General features: G+C 43.3%; 1 protein-coding gene across 5 annotated transcripts in view; it reads right to left on the bottom strand.

The window, feature by feature from the left end:
• EVI5 (ecotropic viral integration site 5) overlaps positions 1-17,509 on the bottom strand; it is a 71,024-nt gene that overhangs the window by 47,463 nt on the left and 6,052 nt on the right. For 4 of the 5 annotated variants that reach the window (XM_028732773.2, XM_028732770.2, XM_028732771.2 and 1 more), the window contains exons 2-4: positions 9,469-9,686; positions 4,176-4,365; positions 3,626-3,850 (exon numbers count right to left, since the gene is read on the bottom strand). In XM_028732773.2, coding sequence (XP_028588606.2) covers positions 3,626-3,850; positions 4,176-4,365; positions 9,469-9,617 — 564 coding nt within the window. In that variant the 5' untranslated portion in view covers positions 9,618-9,686. Of the gene's footprint in view, positions 1-3,625; positions 3,851-4,175; positions 4,366-6,912; positions 7,062-9,468; positions 9,687-17,509 lie in introns of those variants that run through there. The other variant, XM_028732776.2, reaches the window with a different exon arrangement.

Genomic DNA, 17,509 nt, shown 5'->3' with positions numbered 1-17,509 from the left:
TCAGAATTCAAAAATCAATTTAGTGGGGAAAATCCATCCAATAAACATTAGATGATCACCAGGGCTAGCTGGCTAAATTAGTCCTATTTGGGCCAGCGAGGAGACCAGCGGAGAATTAGCTGTGGGATCCCAGAGTGGGTAATTTTCATAAAAAGGGGAGGGGGAGTGAAGGAAGGAAGGGGAATAAAAGATCAGGCTAAGTTCAAATTGAAAGCCAGGCAGAATAGCTCTGTCTTACAGGCGCTGCGGAAGGAAGTTAAATCCTGCAGGGCCCTGGTCTCATGGGACAGAGCATTCTACCAGGTTGGAGCCATCACTGAGAAGGCCCTGGCCCTGGTGGAGGATAATCTTACTTCCTTAGGGCCCGGGACCTCTAAACTATGATTATTCATGGACCTTAAGGTGCTCTGCGGGGAATACCAGGAGAGGCGGTGCCGTAAATACGAGGGCCCTAAGCCACAAAGAAGAATAGCAGGGTACATACATGGTTCTCTTGCTCCCCCATTTCATCCTCACAACAAACCTGTGAGGTATGTTAGACTGAGAGTTGGTGACTGACTCCAAGCTCACCCAGTAAGCTTCCTGGCTGAGTGGGGGATTCGAACCCTGCCCTCCTGGTGCGCACTCTACAAATATTACACCACTCTGGTTTACACTACAAGGCAAACCACTTCCAATACCCAAAGGAGCACAGAATATGGTGGTGGTCACAAAATTCTGCTTCTTGAGGATGCTACCTACTACCTTTCAAGCATGTTTTTAGCTCTTATTGTTGCAGAAGCGTATGGGGACTTGCCTGCTAACATTTCAAAACTCAGAGAAGTCGCTGGATAAGGTTTTCCATTTCTGCCCCTGCATCATTGCCCCTGTCTTGAGCAGTAAATGCAGAAGTAACCAAAACAAATGGTTCGAATTTGATCAATGTGCACAGGGTTTTATGCAATAGTGTTCATCCACAAGAATGGCTGCCCAGACATGCAAAGGAACTTCCCCTTCATCTCCTCCCCCTGCAGCCTTCCATGTGCCTCTTAAAATCAGCTCCAAAGGGTTGAGAAACCATCCAGAGTCAATTCAGGAAAAGAGTAGAAGTCATTTTGGCACCCTTTAATTCATACAGGTTGCAGACTTCAGGCTTCCTGGGCACATCGCCGTCATCACCGTCAATATTATCCTTATTATTATTTAACATAAAAAACACGACGTGCACAGAGGTTCTGCTAATACAGTGGTACCTCAGGTTAAGTACTTAATTCGTTCCGGAGGTCCGTTCTTAACCTGAAACTGTTCTTAACCTGAAGCACCACTTTAGCTAATGGGGCCTCCTGCTGCTGCCGCGCCACTGCTGCGCGATTTCTGTTCTCATCCTGAGGTAAAGTTCTTAACCTGAGGTACTACTTCCGGGTTAGCGGAGTCTATAACCTGAAGCATATGTAACCCGAGGTACCACTGTATCAGATTAAGTTTACATTCTACTGAAACCCAGAGGCTGTATGCATGCTAGCCTGAGAGGATCCTGGCTACAAGCTGAGATGCTAAGATGCCACAAACGCATGGCAAGAGGAAGAGGCAATCAATTACGTAGCAGTGCTATAATGGAAGCAGATCTGTATGTCGGAGGAAAAGTACAGTACCCAAAGGTCAAATGACCACTCATAGAAAGTGTGGGGGAGTGAAGGAAGCAGAGGGCTTCAGGAAGGAAGACTGGAAACAGCAACAGGTCAAGATATGAGGAATGGAAAAGAGAGGGGGGGGGGGAGAACAGTGAGCAACAGATGTACCTAGAAATTTGCCTAATGGGCTCTTTCCCCAACCTTTGTACTAGTAGGGCTGGTATAAGGACACAAGCACAGAAGGGGCTGTGTGCAGATTGTGGGAAGGAGTGTAGAGGCAAGAAATGCTTGCAATTTTACCCCTCTGCTACCCGCAAACGTGCTAAGTGAAAAACCAGCAATCCTAACTGGTAGGCGGTCAACATTTGCATGTGTGCTATTGGTTGAAAGTGAGGCAGAAGGCTGAACTTATCCTTGAAATCATGAAGGCTTCCTTCCATGCTGTACCAGAACTCCCACTATAGAAGAAGAGTTTGGATTTGATATCCCGCTTTATCACTACCCGAAGGAGTCTCAAAGCGGCAAACATTCTCCTTTCCCTTCCTCCCCCACAACAAACACTCTGTGAGGTGAGTGGGGCTGATAGACTTCACATAAGTGTGACTGGCCCAAGGTCACCCAGCAGCTGCATGTGGAGGAGCGGAGACGTGAACCCAGTTCACCAGATTACGAGACTACCGCTCTTAACCACTACACCACACTGGCTCTCTAGCTGTTAAATACATGTCCAAAACAGAGCTGAGATCTTCCTTTCTAAGGTTTCTGATTTGAGAGATATGAGTGTCGGTCTCCTGGTTATCCCCACCCTTCCAGCTGTATATTTGCATATTTTATATCCCACGGCATTAAAAAAAGGAAAGCGTGTTGATTACGTATACCACCTCTGATGTGCTGCGCAATGCACAAATAACGAGCTGCACCACGGTTCCAATCAAAAGGAAACAGCAATCAGCAGGAAATGTTTCGAGTGCATTCGTATGAAAAAGTCAATTGACAGTTCAACATGAGCTCATTCTCTTGGCTGGCTTAATGTCTACAACAGATGTGCCTGACTTGCAACAACAAGGTAATTCTTCTCTTCGCTGTCAGAAAGTCTAATTGCAATTGACGAGCCCAAGTAATTTCCTAAAGGTCAGTCCCCGTGCTACATTCCAGTATTTCTCTCATGGAACTCTTACTCACATGAGCCATATGATGTGCAGGACCCAATGTAGCAGCAGTTAATGTCTTTGAATGATGAAAAATACAGATGGAAGAAAATGGGACAGCCGAGATCTACAATATACTGGCTTATATGCTACGCTGCTTGAGAACCCAAATGTTATGGACGTTTCCTTTGTTTTAAAACAAAAAACTTTTAAGCCCTCCCCTAAATTACTATGAGGAACGTGGGTGGCGCTGTGGGTTAAACCACAGAGCCTGGGGCTTGCTGATCAGAAGGTCGGCGGTTCGAATCCCCGCGACGGGGTGAGCTCCCGTTGCTCGGTCCCTGCTCCTGCCAACCTAGCAGTTCGAAAGCACGTCAAAGTGCAAGTAGATAAATAGGTACCGCTCCAGCGGGAAGGTAAACAGCGGACCTCCAGAACGAATTAAGTACTTAACCCGAGGTACCACTGTAGTTAGAAAAACGCCAATGCTGGGGGAGAGAAAGACAGGGCAATGTTTGATTTCTGTTTGAATCCAAGGCTTGGAACCCCTGGAATCATGCACTGCTTGTAGATTGGGGTGCCGTGCAACAATATGCTCAGCATATAGAGACATAGCTTGGCTGTCACGGCTTAAGTTTAGTGTCAGAGTGAACATTTCACATTTATATACTGCTTAATCCACGAAAGATTTATGATTTACGTTTAAAAAACCATTAAAATGTGATAAAACACAACGGACTTACATTTTATCAAAACATAAATAAAACAACAGTTTTAAAGCAAAACATAAATAAAATGACAGTTTTAAAGTAAATATTTGCTGAAAACAATTATTTTTCCATTAAGAGATATGAGCTGCTGACTTACCTTCATTACATTAAATAAAACCTCCTGCCCAAGGCTGTCTTTTTCTTTAAAAAAGTCGTGCTCGGGGTATGTCCTAGCAATGTCCCTTCTTATAAGCTTTTCAGAAGGTGAAGTCATTTTCAAGAGTTCCGAATATTGATCCTTAATTGGCATATTCTGAGCTGTGCATAAAAGCTGCCAAACTATTGCTCGGAAATGATGCGGTATCCCTTTTCGAACAAGTTCCTAGAGCGTAAAAAATAAATAAATCGATGAGCGTTTATTTATTAACTGCTCTACTTGCAATAATCTCAAAGCGTGCAGTATACCAAAATCTTCATATTCATGCGCACATGTTCTCATTTTTTAAGAAGGATGTGATAGCAGAAAAACCAAAAAAAAGGCAAAAAAGGATAATATTGAACACGTAATTGAACATAATTACGTTTTACTGTGTATCACAGTCTACGATGCCAGGCATTACATTTTGAACTGCCATATTTTAGAGTGATATTTCTAAATACAGACACTGCCAACGACTAATGATTTTGATCACTGCCAGTCAACAAACCTTAATTTGCTTCTCTTTCTTTTTGCGCACATCTTCCCAATCATTCACAATTCTTCCCCAAAGGATCCAGGAATCTTCCTCTAGGTGGCTGAGGTTGCTAGAAGCCGATGAACTAGAAACAAGTGAGGATCCGCTGTTTCTTCTTGACCCATCGACGGAGCGCAGCGATTTGCTGTCGGTCTCCAACAATCTGCGGTAAACACAAAACGCTTTGAATCTTCTGGACGTATTGAAAAGAACAGGCCAGATTTTGCATTTGAAATTGACAGCTCTGCCATGAACTAAACTTAAGCACACTTGTTTGCATGACCTCCTTCAGCAAAGGAACAAACAAACCAAGTTTAAATATTTTAGCACTGGAAGCAGAACCTTGTTCTTTGAAATGGTATCTTTTCCCTGTAAGAGAGTATTTAATGAAGCTCATGAGTCAAAAGGTAAAATTATTAAGGGGAGAAATGGAACACACAGGTGGGTGTGGATGGGTGTCACAGCCAGACTCCAAAAATGGAAAGGGGGCATTTGCCAGGAAGAATCAGCAGGTATTGAAAAGCTCAAGCATGTCCCCTGCTCCTGATCTGACCATGTCTCCCCATCCTATATTTGCAGTAATAGCATACACACATTTAGGGGAAATGTGTTTGCTGGCAATTCCATTCTAGATGTGTGAACAAGTTGTAGCTAAGTATTAAGCCCAACTTATTAGTAAAATGGGACGTGGGTGGCGCTGTGGGTTAAACCAGAGCCTAGGACTTGCCAATCAGAAGATTGGCGGTTCGAATCCCCGTGACGGGGTGAGCTCCCGTTGCTCGGTCCCTGCTCCTGCCAACCTAGCAGTTCGAAAGCACGTCAAAGTGCAAGAAGATAAATAGGTACCACTCCGGCGGGAAGGTAAACGCCGTTTCCGTGCGCTGCTCTGGTTCGCCAGAAGCGGCTTAGTCATGCTGGCTACATGACCCGGAAGCTGTATGCCAGCTCCCTTGGCCAGTAAAGCGAGATGAGCGCCACAACCCCAGAGTCGGCCACGACTGGACCTAAAGGTCAGGGGTCCCTTTACCTTTACCTATTAGTAAAATAAGCAAGGCTGAAACCATGAACATACTAAGTAGTGACTAAGCCTCATTTAACAAATGAGTAAGTCCCGTTGATTGGACTGAACTGATGCTATCGTCATCATTATCATCTGCCAATAACTGGGGGAAAGTTCACTTTCCACTCCTATTGTGGTGAGAAGCCCTATCAGCAGTTATATATTGCTTACGATTTTGCTGTTCACTTGGATGTGTTATGGTTCTACTTTGGGACATTTGATTTATCAATGACAGAAAGAAATCCCAAACTATTTTCTCATTTGCGGTTTGCTCTGCCAAAATGCCCAAGTTAGTATTGTAACCTCCCCCCGCCCCATGCACCCAATTTCGCTGCTCCATTCACAACCTCCTTTCTAAATATATTGAGCAAATGAGTTGAGATTACTAAACTTACCCTGCACTTTTCCTTTCAGGCAGCCTTTGCCAAGCTGGTGCTCTCACGATGTTTTGGACTACAATTCCCATCACCCCCGGCCAGTCATGCTACCTAGAGCTAATGGGAGTTGTAGTCCAAAACATCTGGAGAACACCAAGTTGGCAAAAGCTGCCTTAAAGGAACAGTTGTTTGCTCATCAACTTTATATAAATACCGTATTTTTTGTTCTATAAGACTCACTTTTTCCCTCCTAAAAAGTAAGGGGAAATGTGTGTGCGTCTTATGGAGCGAATGCAAGCTGCGCAGCTATCCCAGAAGCCAGAACAGCAAGAGGGATTGCTGCTTTCACTGCGCAGCGATCCCTCTTGCTGTTCTGGCTTCTGGGATTCAGAACACTTTTTTCCTTGTTTTCCTCCTCCAAAAACTAGGTTCGTCTTGTGGTCTGGTGTGTCTTATAGAGCGAAAAATACGGTACTTTAAACAAGCATGTGCAACGCTTGTTATGCTGAAAAGCTAATACCCAAATGCTTCTATATTTCCAGTTGTTAGCTTAATGAAAATTGCCAGTTAACAAAGAGAATGACAAATTCCCATAAATTGTCGAGGAAATGAGCCACCTATGATAGAACTAGACCACTTTATGGCTTAACATTAATCCGGGGAATATAGAATTAATGTTCTGGAGGCGGGAAGGGGGACTTACAGCAGACTCTTTAGCATTTAAAGCATTTAAGATTATCATAAGCTTATGAATCAGCTGTAACAGTAGTTTTTCTGTCACTGTTTATATTTAAAGCATAAACCTTTCACTCAATTAAAACAGCAATTATTTACCTGAACAGGCAAGACATGAGGATTATTATCTGTAACTAAAAATTAGGGTAGGCCACAGGACGGGAAAGCAGAGAGAAAAGGGAGCACAAGGCCCAAATACAAGATTTGGAACTGGAACTCTTACCATCAGTGCGCAAGTGATGGACTACTTTTCGAATGTTAAGACATGGCTCATGAAATTCAATAATTTCTTACCCTACTTGGTCTACAAGGCAAAACTGCTACGTTCCTTACATTTGCAAAACACAAAGAAAACCTTTCCCTTACAAGCAGTGCAGTAAACAAGTCCAAACTCCAGATAAGCATAGAAAGTGTGGTTGTCTACTCCTGAAGAATGAAACAAACACTTCACCATAGCAAGTCATAATTTCGCAAACCAGACTGGGGCAAACGTTTGTATTTTGAAGTATTTATCCTAATTCTCTGTTGTAATCCTTACCTTGACAAGTCCATGGCTCCTTTTTAATTCAGAATCTGCAGTTTATGATAACGTAAGCAGTCGGTAGAAAAGAAACCACTTCATTTCCATCAATGATTTATGTTCCTCAAACAGATTCCTGATTGGTTAAGAATGAACCATTCCAATTTATATTGGAGGGGAACTTAACCCCGTGTGACTTAAAAAAATAAAGAAACCGAGTACTTGTCCAGAGAAAGGTTCCCTACTTCCTTTTTTTCACACTTCCGGTTTTTGTCAAATCTTTTGCACATGCTCAGGTCAAAGTTTGTTTTCCAGTGTGACAGAATGTGTAATCTGAATCCTGCAGAGCTGTTAGGTTCATACATTTAGTGAGCGAAAGCAGGCAATTCCTCAGGTTTCTAAGCAAGTTTTCAATAAGGCTTTCTAAACACTGGTATTCCGCTTTGATCTCTTAGGATTACAGTAAATCTAAAGGAATTTCCCATTTTAAGAACACACGCAGACCAGCACCTGAAAATAGTTACTTCCGTTTTCCGAAGAATATAAGTGTTACCCAAACAGTGAAAGAGAGCAAAAGCGAAACAGAGAATGGATGGACTAAGAGAGATCTGTGATAAAATGAAATGACACAAAAGGCACTCTAAAAGAAAAAGAGGACACAACAATAAAACCTACTGAAGTGTATAAAATTAGAAAGATGGGCACATAGATGTATCCTTGCTGGCATTCATCACTTGTTTTTAGGAGGACAGATAACTACTGTTCTATCTGAGTGCTACAGGGAGAGAGGATTTAGAAGAAAATATATTCATCTTATTTGCCTAACACAGTCTCTCGGAGACTCACAATCAAATTAAGAAACAAACAAAAATTGTTAAAAGCGGCCATCAAAAGGTAACAAATCAATACATGAAACATGAAACACCAGCTTCTTAAACAAAACAAAACAAAAAACCACCAAACTAGAGGACACCAACATACAGCTTTAGCACAGCAAGACCATATTCCATCAAGAAAAATAGCAATTTAAAATTTAAAATACTTGGGCAATGACATAGAAGGGATAGCTTTGACAGTGGTGATAAGGGACAGCTGATATACAATGGGTACCTGTAACACTCCTGTAGTTGCACTGTTTATAGCAATCAACCACAGCTACATACACAGCTTGCTTTGAATTGTGAATGTTCCTCCTGCCAGCTCCCGTGGATGACACACATGTCACAAACCAACCATAGTCTAGCTTGTCTTGTTGCATGGCCCCAGATCGTGGTTTGCTTTATCTGTTTCAAACAAACTACACGTGGAAAACTAGAAAGACAAGTCAAGGTTTGTTCTTGGCTTATTTTTTTTGTTTACCACTCACAGTTGGTTTGCAACAAGCAAGTGAACTATGATCTGGGTTCAAAAGAGAGGGGAAACTATTTGTGCTGCACATAGCACCTGGGGTGGGGGTGGGGGGAGGCACAGTCACAAATTAAGCCATGGTTTGGCTTGCCGTGTGGACAAGGCCAAGTAAGAACACAAAATGCCAAAGCACAGGGACCTTGATGAAGAGACATTGCTCAAGTCAATTGTATTTATAACTATTGTACTTTTAGGACCGTAATGTGATCTTTTTTGCATTCAAGCCTATCGAGAAGGCATTAAAGACAACAACAACAACAACAACACAATTGTACTGCAGTCTTACGTACAATGGACGCGGGTGGCGCTGTAGGTAAAACCTCAGCGCCTAGGACTTGCTGATTGCATGGTCGGCGGTTCGAATCCCCGCGGCGGGGTGCGCTCCCGTTGCTCGGTCCCAGCGCCTGCCAACCTAGCAGTTCGAAAGCACCCTTAAGTGCAAGTAGATAAATAGGTACCGCTCTGGCTTGAAAGGTAAACGGCGTTCTGTGTGCTGCGCTGGCTCGCCAGATGCAGCTTGTCACGCTGGCCACGTGACCCGGAAGTGTCTGCGGACAGCGCTGGCTCCCGGCCTATAGAGTGAGATGAGCGCACAACCCTAGAGTCTGTCAAGACTGGCCCGTACAGGCAGGGGTACCTTTACCTTTACCTTACGTACAATATTCAGGTAAGGCTGTAGTGTCACAACCCTTTATTGTGACAAAAGCTATGGTCCGTCTGGTTGGGGAGGAATATGAAACTGAACCGGAATGCAAGGTATGTAAGTCTTGATTATGAAAGAATTCCCAGCGTTCTTCCGAAAAACCAGATGGAAACTTGGGAGATTTAAAGGCAATTATATGTTCTACATCTTTGAACACACTAGCTTAGCTTTCCAAGAAAGCACAGGAACGTGCTGCTGTTGTTGTTTTAAAACCAAGCCACCCACCCACCTGCACAATTCGACATGCCACAGGTTGTCCAGACTCACTCACCTGGCAGCAGACGCATATGACAGAATGGCTACGCCGCAGGCTACTGGATACCTTCCAAGCTGAGCTTATCGCCTTGCCAGGTAATTATACGGCTCGCGACCAACGGCCAGACAAATAAGCTGGAAAACATGCCCCGCCACTGGAACCGATTTCCGAACCTGAGCACCGCCAGGAAAGCTAAGCTGCCACTCACCTGTTTTGCTCTTCTAATTTGGCCAATAGCTCTAAGTCATCGGGACTCAATTCCGCAGGGGACAAAGGAGACAACGCTGGAGTCGAGAGCGTGGTAGAGGAGGATGCCGTGTGTAATGAAGCAGATGGACTTGCCACCTGGCTGGCCATTTGACTGACAGTGTTCTTCACCCATGAGAGAGTAGAACTCAGCTTCCCTGTAACCTTGTCTGTCGCCACCTGAGGAGGAAAGCATACAAGGAGGCATTTAACAGCTCCTTGGTCAGGAATGGCAAGCACATAGCCCTAGGTGTTTAGCTGGATCCCTCCAGTGGTTCCACACACACCCCATCTTTGTTTTTTCTCCTTCCCTTTCCATGCAACTGTAATTTGTTCAGCCACATAGAATCATCTCAGGTATCTATTAATGACCACTGGTGCTTTTATTTAATGAGAAGAAAGAACTGATAGAAAAGTGAGCATTTGCAAGTTCTGAAAAAGCGACATCTAAAGCTTGCAGGTACATCAGCCTTGCTAATAAGACTTCTGCAAAAATGTCTAGTCCCACAGCCAAATTTTACTAGCTGGCCTGCTCACAGATATCTTACCAGTAGTTTGTGTATTAACAAAGAAGAGAACCAGTGCAATGGATTTTTGAGCTTTTTTTTTTTAATGAAATCTAAGTTGTTGAGCTTTTTTTGGGAAATCATGGGTAAAAATACCTCATAAATAGGACATTGCAGAGGGCAGGCTTCTGCTGGGGGTGGGGCAGAACCTCAGATAAGTGATTATTTTCAATGCTTTTCAATAATATTTGTGGATCTAAGGGGAGCAGCTGCCCCCACCCCAGCCCTCCCTTGGCTATACCCATGACCAGTGCTATTTCACATTTACAGTAAAAACAAAGGAGTTTTGTAGCACCTGAAAGACTAACATTTTTTAATGGTATGAGCTTCTGCGGACTCAAACCTACTTCTTTAGATGCATGAAGTGAAATCTTAGCTGGCAGGTATATGAAGAAAAAAGAATCAAGGTGGGAAATGGAAGGCAAAAAATTACAGCAGGTGATAATTAAGAGATTTAAATGTATGTTAAATACCTTTTACAGTAGCAGGTGGGTGATATTTTTTTCTCAGCATTGCTGAGATGACGAGCAGTGAGAAACCCAGGTTTGCTTCAGGATTAACCATGAAATCATTCTTGGTTAAAACAAAATTGGATTTCAGGGAGCTCCAGAAAAGCTAAATCACTAAAATGGCAAGCACAATTCAATGTAAAGTGATTCACACTGGGTCTTTTTTCTTTTTCTTTTTTTTTTTTTTGGCCAGCTTCACATATAACTAGTGGGGTCTGTACTTCAGTGACTGACCAGAAGCGAGACCTTAGATCCTTAGATACAGTGGATAGATCAATGGAGTTGTTGATCCAGTGTGTGGCAGCTATGAAAAAGCAAATTCCATGTTAGGGATCATTAGGAAAGGGACTGGAAAAAACCTGCCAATGTCACAATGCCATTATACAAATCTATGATATGACCACACTTGGAATACTGTGTTCCATACTACCCGGTTGCCCCGGGTTAAAAATCATTAGGGGCGCAAAATTTAAACAACCGGTGCTGCCTCAGTACCAATGCGCACTGTCTACTTCTGAAAATATTGATCTCTCTGAGGTAGTTTTTGTTACGTGAACGGTGTCACCATCCCCTCCGACATGTCCCAGCACAAAACCAAGCCGCACTCTCATGCAAGTCACGTGACCTGCGTTTTTGCTGTAATCTCACACGTTTTTGGGCGCCAAGCTCTCACACGAGAACGTTTCCAAGCACATTTCAAAGTGTTGGTGCTGATCTTTAAAGCCCTAAATGGCCTCGGTCCGGTATATCTGAAGGAGTGTCTCCACCCCCATCGTTCTACCCGGACACTGAGGTCCAGCGCCAAGGGCCCTCTGGCGGTTCCCTCACTGCGAAAAGCCAAGTTACAGGGAACCGGGCAGAGGGCCTTCTCGGTAGTGGCACCCGCCCTGTGGAACACCCTCCCACCAGAAGTCAAAGAGAACAACAACTACCAGACTTTTAGAAGACATCTGAAGGCAGCCCTGTTTAGGGAAGCTTTTAATATTTGATGCATTGCTGTATTTTAATATTTTGTTGGAAGCCACTCACAGTGGCTGGGGAAGCCCAGCCAGATAAGCAGAGTATAAATAATAATATATTATTATTATTATTATTATTATTATTATTATTATTATTATTATTATTATTATTATTTGCCCGCCCCAACAGGATGGCCCAGACAGTTGAAGGGCATGTGCCACAGAACCCTTGGGTGGGTCACTTGGACACCCTGGGGTCTGCAGACCACCAATTAGGAACCACTGTTGTAGGCATCTGGTTGGTCACTGTGAGAATAGGCTGCTAGACTATACAGTGGTACCTCAGGTTAAGTACTTAATTCGTTCCGGAGGTCCGTTCGAACCTGAAACTGTTCTTAACCTGCAGCACCACTTTAGCTTATGGGGCCTCCTGCTGCCACCGCGCCGCCAGAGCACAGTTTCTGTTCTCATCCTGAAGCAAAGTTCTTAAGCTGAAGCACTATTTCTGGGTTAGCGGAGTCTGTAACCTGAAGCGTATGTAACCTGAAGCGTATGTAACCCGAGGTACCACTGTATAAACCGCTGAGCCGAGTCAACAGAGCTCCCCTTATCAAGGATGCTAGATTTTTTGTTTTGCTTTGCTACAGGGTAAGCTGTACTCGTCCTGCTCCCCTGTTTGCTCCTGCAGGCCTCTGGTGCCAATGTTTGTCTCTGATTCACCTCCATAAATTTGAATACAGAGAACAGTGCCAACCCGGAACCGACTATCTCATTTGCCAGCCGTATTTACATGCAAGAGGTTTCTTCTTGTTGGTGATACTTCACAAGCCAAGACATTTGTTTTCTTTGGCACAATAGAAGTAACCAAGAGCACGACAGAAATTGCTCTGTGCAAAGAAAAGAGAAAAACTTTCACTCCGAGAAAGTGCTTCTACATTAGTGGAACCCAAAAACACCAGGTTGTTGTTTTTTTAATAGCCACTGACTGAACTTGAAAGGAGAAGTAAAAACTGCAGAAGTAAATATGCATAATTTTAACGTGCTAAAAAAACCACAAAGCCTCAAAGAACAGCAAACGTTCCCTCTTCTTTTAAAGCAATGACAGGTATTTATTCCCCCACAAAGCAAGCTTCCAGAGAACTTGAAAATGTTGTTTGGTCTGAGCCCAGGGGTTTTCTAATTTGCATGACTTGTTGACGCTTTAATTTGAAATATTTCTGCAGAACTGCAAAACACGGTCACTATGTACCTGTAAATGCCAGCACAGGTTAGCATTTTTGTTTCTCAGGTAACACAATCGTCATGTTTAGCAATAGCAAGGAAGGGACGTGTCAAGGTAGGCTTGACCTTTCCAGTTTGTCTCATACAAGTGCTGGGCACAAATATATCCAGGTTTCACACAGCAACCGACTGAAAATGCTCTTTGGAGATTTCACGTACAGACTCATTTAAGGGCCAAATCAGACAAGTTGAGGCAGCCTTGTTGTTTATTCACATGTCTTCTCTGAACCCACATTAAACAGAGGGATTATTATTATTTTTTACAACTAAAAGGGCACATGGGAAAGGAAAACTTCTGTTGCCTCAAGCACTTTTCTGCCCAGATTTGCTCACTCCAGGTTTTGGAGTCAGCTGAAAAGAGGTTGCCCTTCGTGACAGATATTTAGTTTTCCTCACCGACATACCCCTATTATTGTAAAATTTAATCTACTTAATACGTGTACAGTACCGAATACTCTCTCTGTGTGTTTGTACATATATGTAAACTTGATTTTTTACTCCTGTTAGTACATGTTACAGAATACAATGGATAGCTTTAAAGGAAATCGATGTACATTATGCATTGGGGTAAAAAATGTTCAGATTCCTGCATTCCATCTCTTCAAGTCTATGAACTCAATGAATTAATAATGAACTAGAGTCTATTGATTCAACAGGTCTACTCAGGGTAGTAAAGGTAAAGGGACCCCTGACCATTAGGTCCAGTCGTGGCCGACTCTGGGGTTGTGGCACTCATCTCGCTTTATTGGCCGAGGAAGCCGGCGTACAGCTTCCGGGTCATGTGGCCAGCATGACTAAGCCGCTTCTAGAGAACCAGAGCAGTGCACGGAAACGCCGTTTACCTTCCCGCTGGAGTGATACCTACTTATCTACTTGCACTTTGATGTGCTTTCAAACTGCTAGGTTGGCAGGAGCAGGGACCGAGCAACGGGAGCTCACCCCGTCGCGGGGATTCAAACCGCCGACCTTCTGATCGGCAAGTCCTAGGCTCTGTGGTTTAATCCACAGCGCCACCCGTGTCCCACTCAGGGTAGTAGTAAGTGTGTAAGTACACACTGTGCTCCTTCTGGGGTAGTTAGACCTAAACAGCTGGAATGACTCTGACTGGCTGGCTAAACAAGGGTCTCAAACCCTTGGTTAGTTAGGGACTTTCCCTGAACGTGGAGACAGGCTCTGGCAGGTTGAGCAGATGAGACAAGTAGTATTGAGTTCAGTGGCCAAGAAAGTGGTTTCTGTATATGCTGTAGAGCAGTGTTTCCCAACCTTGTGCCTCCAGCTGTTTTTGAACTACAACTCCCATCATCCCTGACTAGCAAGACCAGTGGCAAGGGATGATGGGAATTGTAGTCCAAAAACAGCTGGAGGCACAAGGTTGGGAAACACTGCTGTAGAGGGAAGTGAGGGGCATGTTGGGCTCATCAACCTGGGACAGCAGCCGATCTCAGAGAAGGAAACTCTGGTCCTAAACCTCCGCTGCCTTGCGGGACATCTTTGGGAGAAGAAAAGGCTGAGGAGAAAACCCCTCACAATTCCGAAGTAAAGTCCTTAAGACGGTTGACTGGCATCTTCTACACCTCCTTCCTGCAACTGCTACAGCCAAACTGGTGCCAGACACATTGCTCTGCTTTTCTTTGGACCCCATCAGTGAGGACAAGGTGAGGCAGGCCTTGTCTTCTGGGCAGTCCAGGGCCTTCACACCCACTGCCCAGGCTTGTGCCCCGCGGAGGAGATCTTCGGTGCAATGGTTCGAATTCACCCTGGAGGCACACTCCATTTTCTCTCGAGACGGACGGATGCCAACGGCTCTTGCTTTTCGCTAACCTGTACCGGAAATCACTAGCTCTCCAATACCATTTTCTTGACTTATACGAAGCGTGTCAGATTTTTCATGACTTAATGAGGTTAATGGAATCCGCACCTCAAAATTCATTGCTTTTATATCCAAACTCAAGTGTGAATGCATTCGAACCTAAGTGAGGTCAGATGAATTGATGAGATGCGAAGGAAGAAAAGCACACCTTGGAGGGGGAGAAATATCACCTAGATTTCCCAGCGCGTAAACCAAGCAATGGTTAAAATAATAATAATAAACAACGAAAATTAAAGTGTTTGCCCTTCAATTCATCTCAAAGCACCCAGGAAATTCCTATACAGTGGTACCTCGGGTTACATACGCTTCAGGTTACATACTCTTCAGGTTACAGGCTCCGCTGATCCAGAAATAGTGCTTCAGGTTAAGAACTTTGCTTCAGGATAAGAACAGAAATCGTGCTCCAGCAGCACAACGGCAGCGGGAGGCCCCATTAGCTAAAGTGGTGCTTCAGGTTAAGAACAGTTTCAGGTTAAGAACGGACCTCCGGAATGAATTAAGTACTTAACCCGCAATACCACTGTAATTTATAGAAAATAGGAATACACAACAGGGATGAAAGATGGACCCTGATACTTGCCAGCAACACCCAGCCCATACTGAGCAGTGCAGTTCCAAATGGTATCACACCATATCTGTTATGTACCAGTCACCCCAACAAATGGCAGCCTTGGAAATTAATCTCCCCACTCCCCTGGAGGCAATATGGCCCTCAGGCCACACAACAGGGAATTTATTATCTGAGCAAACACTTCTTATAAGGCTAGACCTTTGCACCTTATTCCTTTCCCCCATTAAGTGCTAATGATGCTTCTCCTGTGGGTCAGTGGCAATATTTTTTTATTCCTAAATGGAAGTACAGTAGCCAAATCATAAGCCAACTGTGAAGTTGATGGTCCACTGCAGAATGGAAAATGGATTCGCCAAGTTCTAAGCCATGAGCATTACTAATCTACACTTACTTAATGCCTTCATGTACCATAAAACACACTAATGGTTACTTTACTGCTGTTTAATGATAGCCAGTATCTTAAATATTATGCTACGATAAGTTATGTTGTCATTCTAACAGGGGGCCAATGTCTAAATGAGGTGTTTGCATGATGGTAATGCGTATTATTTTGTGGGAAGTAATTATAGAGGAAGTAGAAGACTACAACCCCAAATGATGTTTTTAAGACTTCACAATTTTATAGCATTTTCCCATAAATCAGAAATCATTCAGAAATTTTGTTAATCCCGGCCTTCAGAAAGATTAAAGAGATAATCTAAGACAGGGAATACTAATATGTATTAAGAATGAATTTTCCAATTAAGAATAAGTATATTCAAATTGCAATAAAAATGCCAACTAGCAATGTTATTAAAAAGTTACAGGAATGCAAGGTCCTGAATATCCTGTTTAAAAAACGAGATGGAAGATATAAGTTACTCCTTCTCACATTCAGCTCTTCAATATGACCAATCATTATCATATATTAATATATTTTACTTTATTCTCTTTGAACATTATTTATTCCGTAAGTGGATTGTGGTGAACGGAGCTATTAAACCCAACGCTTAAGAAAAAACTGCTGTTAAAAATAACATGAATTGGCACAAAATTACTGTTTTAGATAAGAATTGGCATAGTCATGTATTTGCAATGACCTACAGATGTACTTAACTTTCTTTTTCCTGCACTATCAGGGTAAGCAAGATAATATCCAACCAATAAAAACAAACAGGCAGAGCAAAAAAGGTTATAACAACTATAACCATCAGATAGCTCTTGTTAGATGGGAAAGCAGCCAAGCAGAAAACAATTTATACTCAACAAGAACTGAAATAAGATTTACAACGGAATCCTATCTTTGACGTGCACCTGCTGAATGAAACTATTAAATCAGGCCAGACAAATCTCTTTTTTGATAAGTTACAAGCTTGGTGGATCAGGGGAATGTTGTGGATCTCAATTTCAGTAAGGCTTCTAACAAAGTCTCCCTTGTTATTCTTGTGAAAAAGCTGGTAAAACGTGGGCTGGACAAGGTAACTGTTAGGTGGGTTTGTAGCTGGTTGACTGACCGAACCCAAAGAAGAAGAAGAAGAGTTTGGATTTGATATCCCGCTTTATCACTACCCGAAGGAGTCTCAAAGCGGCTAACATTCTCCTTTCCCTTCCTCCCCCACAACAAACACTCTGTGAGATGAGTGGGGCTGAGAGACTTTACAGAAGTGTGACTGGCCCAAGGTCACCCAGCAGCTGCATGTGGAGGAGTGGGGACGCAAACCCAGTTCCCCAGATTACAAATCTACCGCTCTTAACCACTACAACACACTGGCTCTCTAACAAAGAGTGCTCGCTAATGGTTTCTTATCATCCTGGAACAAAGTGAGAAGTGGGGTGGTTCTGCCCTGGGCCCGTTATTGTTCAACATCTTTATAAATGACTTGGGCGAAGGAATTGAGGGGATGCTCATCAAATTTGCAGATCACACCAAACTGGGAGGGGTAGCTAATGCCACAGAAGACAGAATCAGAATTCAATATGACCTTAAGAGATAGGAGAACTGGGCCCAAACTAACAAAATAATTTCAATCGGGACAAATGTTAAGGTTCTACACACCTAGGCAGGAATAACCAGCTGCACAAATATAAGATGGGAGATAGCTGGCTTGCCAGTAGCACATGAGAAAAGGATCTAGGGGTCTTAGTGGACCACAAGCTTAACACAAATCAACAGTGTGATGCTGGAGCAAAAAAAGCTAATGCTATTCTAGGCTGCATCAACAGAAGTCTAGTGCCCAGATCAATGGAAATCATAGTAATGTTCTATCC

The sequence above is a fragment of the Podarcis muralis genome, chromosome 5, assembly GCF_964188315.1.
Source record: "Podarcis muralis chromosome 5, rPodMur119.hap1.1, whole genome shotgun sequence".
NCBI lineage: Eukaryota > Metazoa > Chordata > Lepidosauria > Squamata > Lacertidae > Podarcis > Podarcis muralis.
The sequence above is the reverse complement of the archived record's forward strand: the minus strand, read 5'-3'. Positions and strand labels throughout refer to the sequence as shown.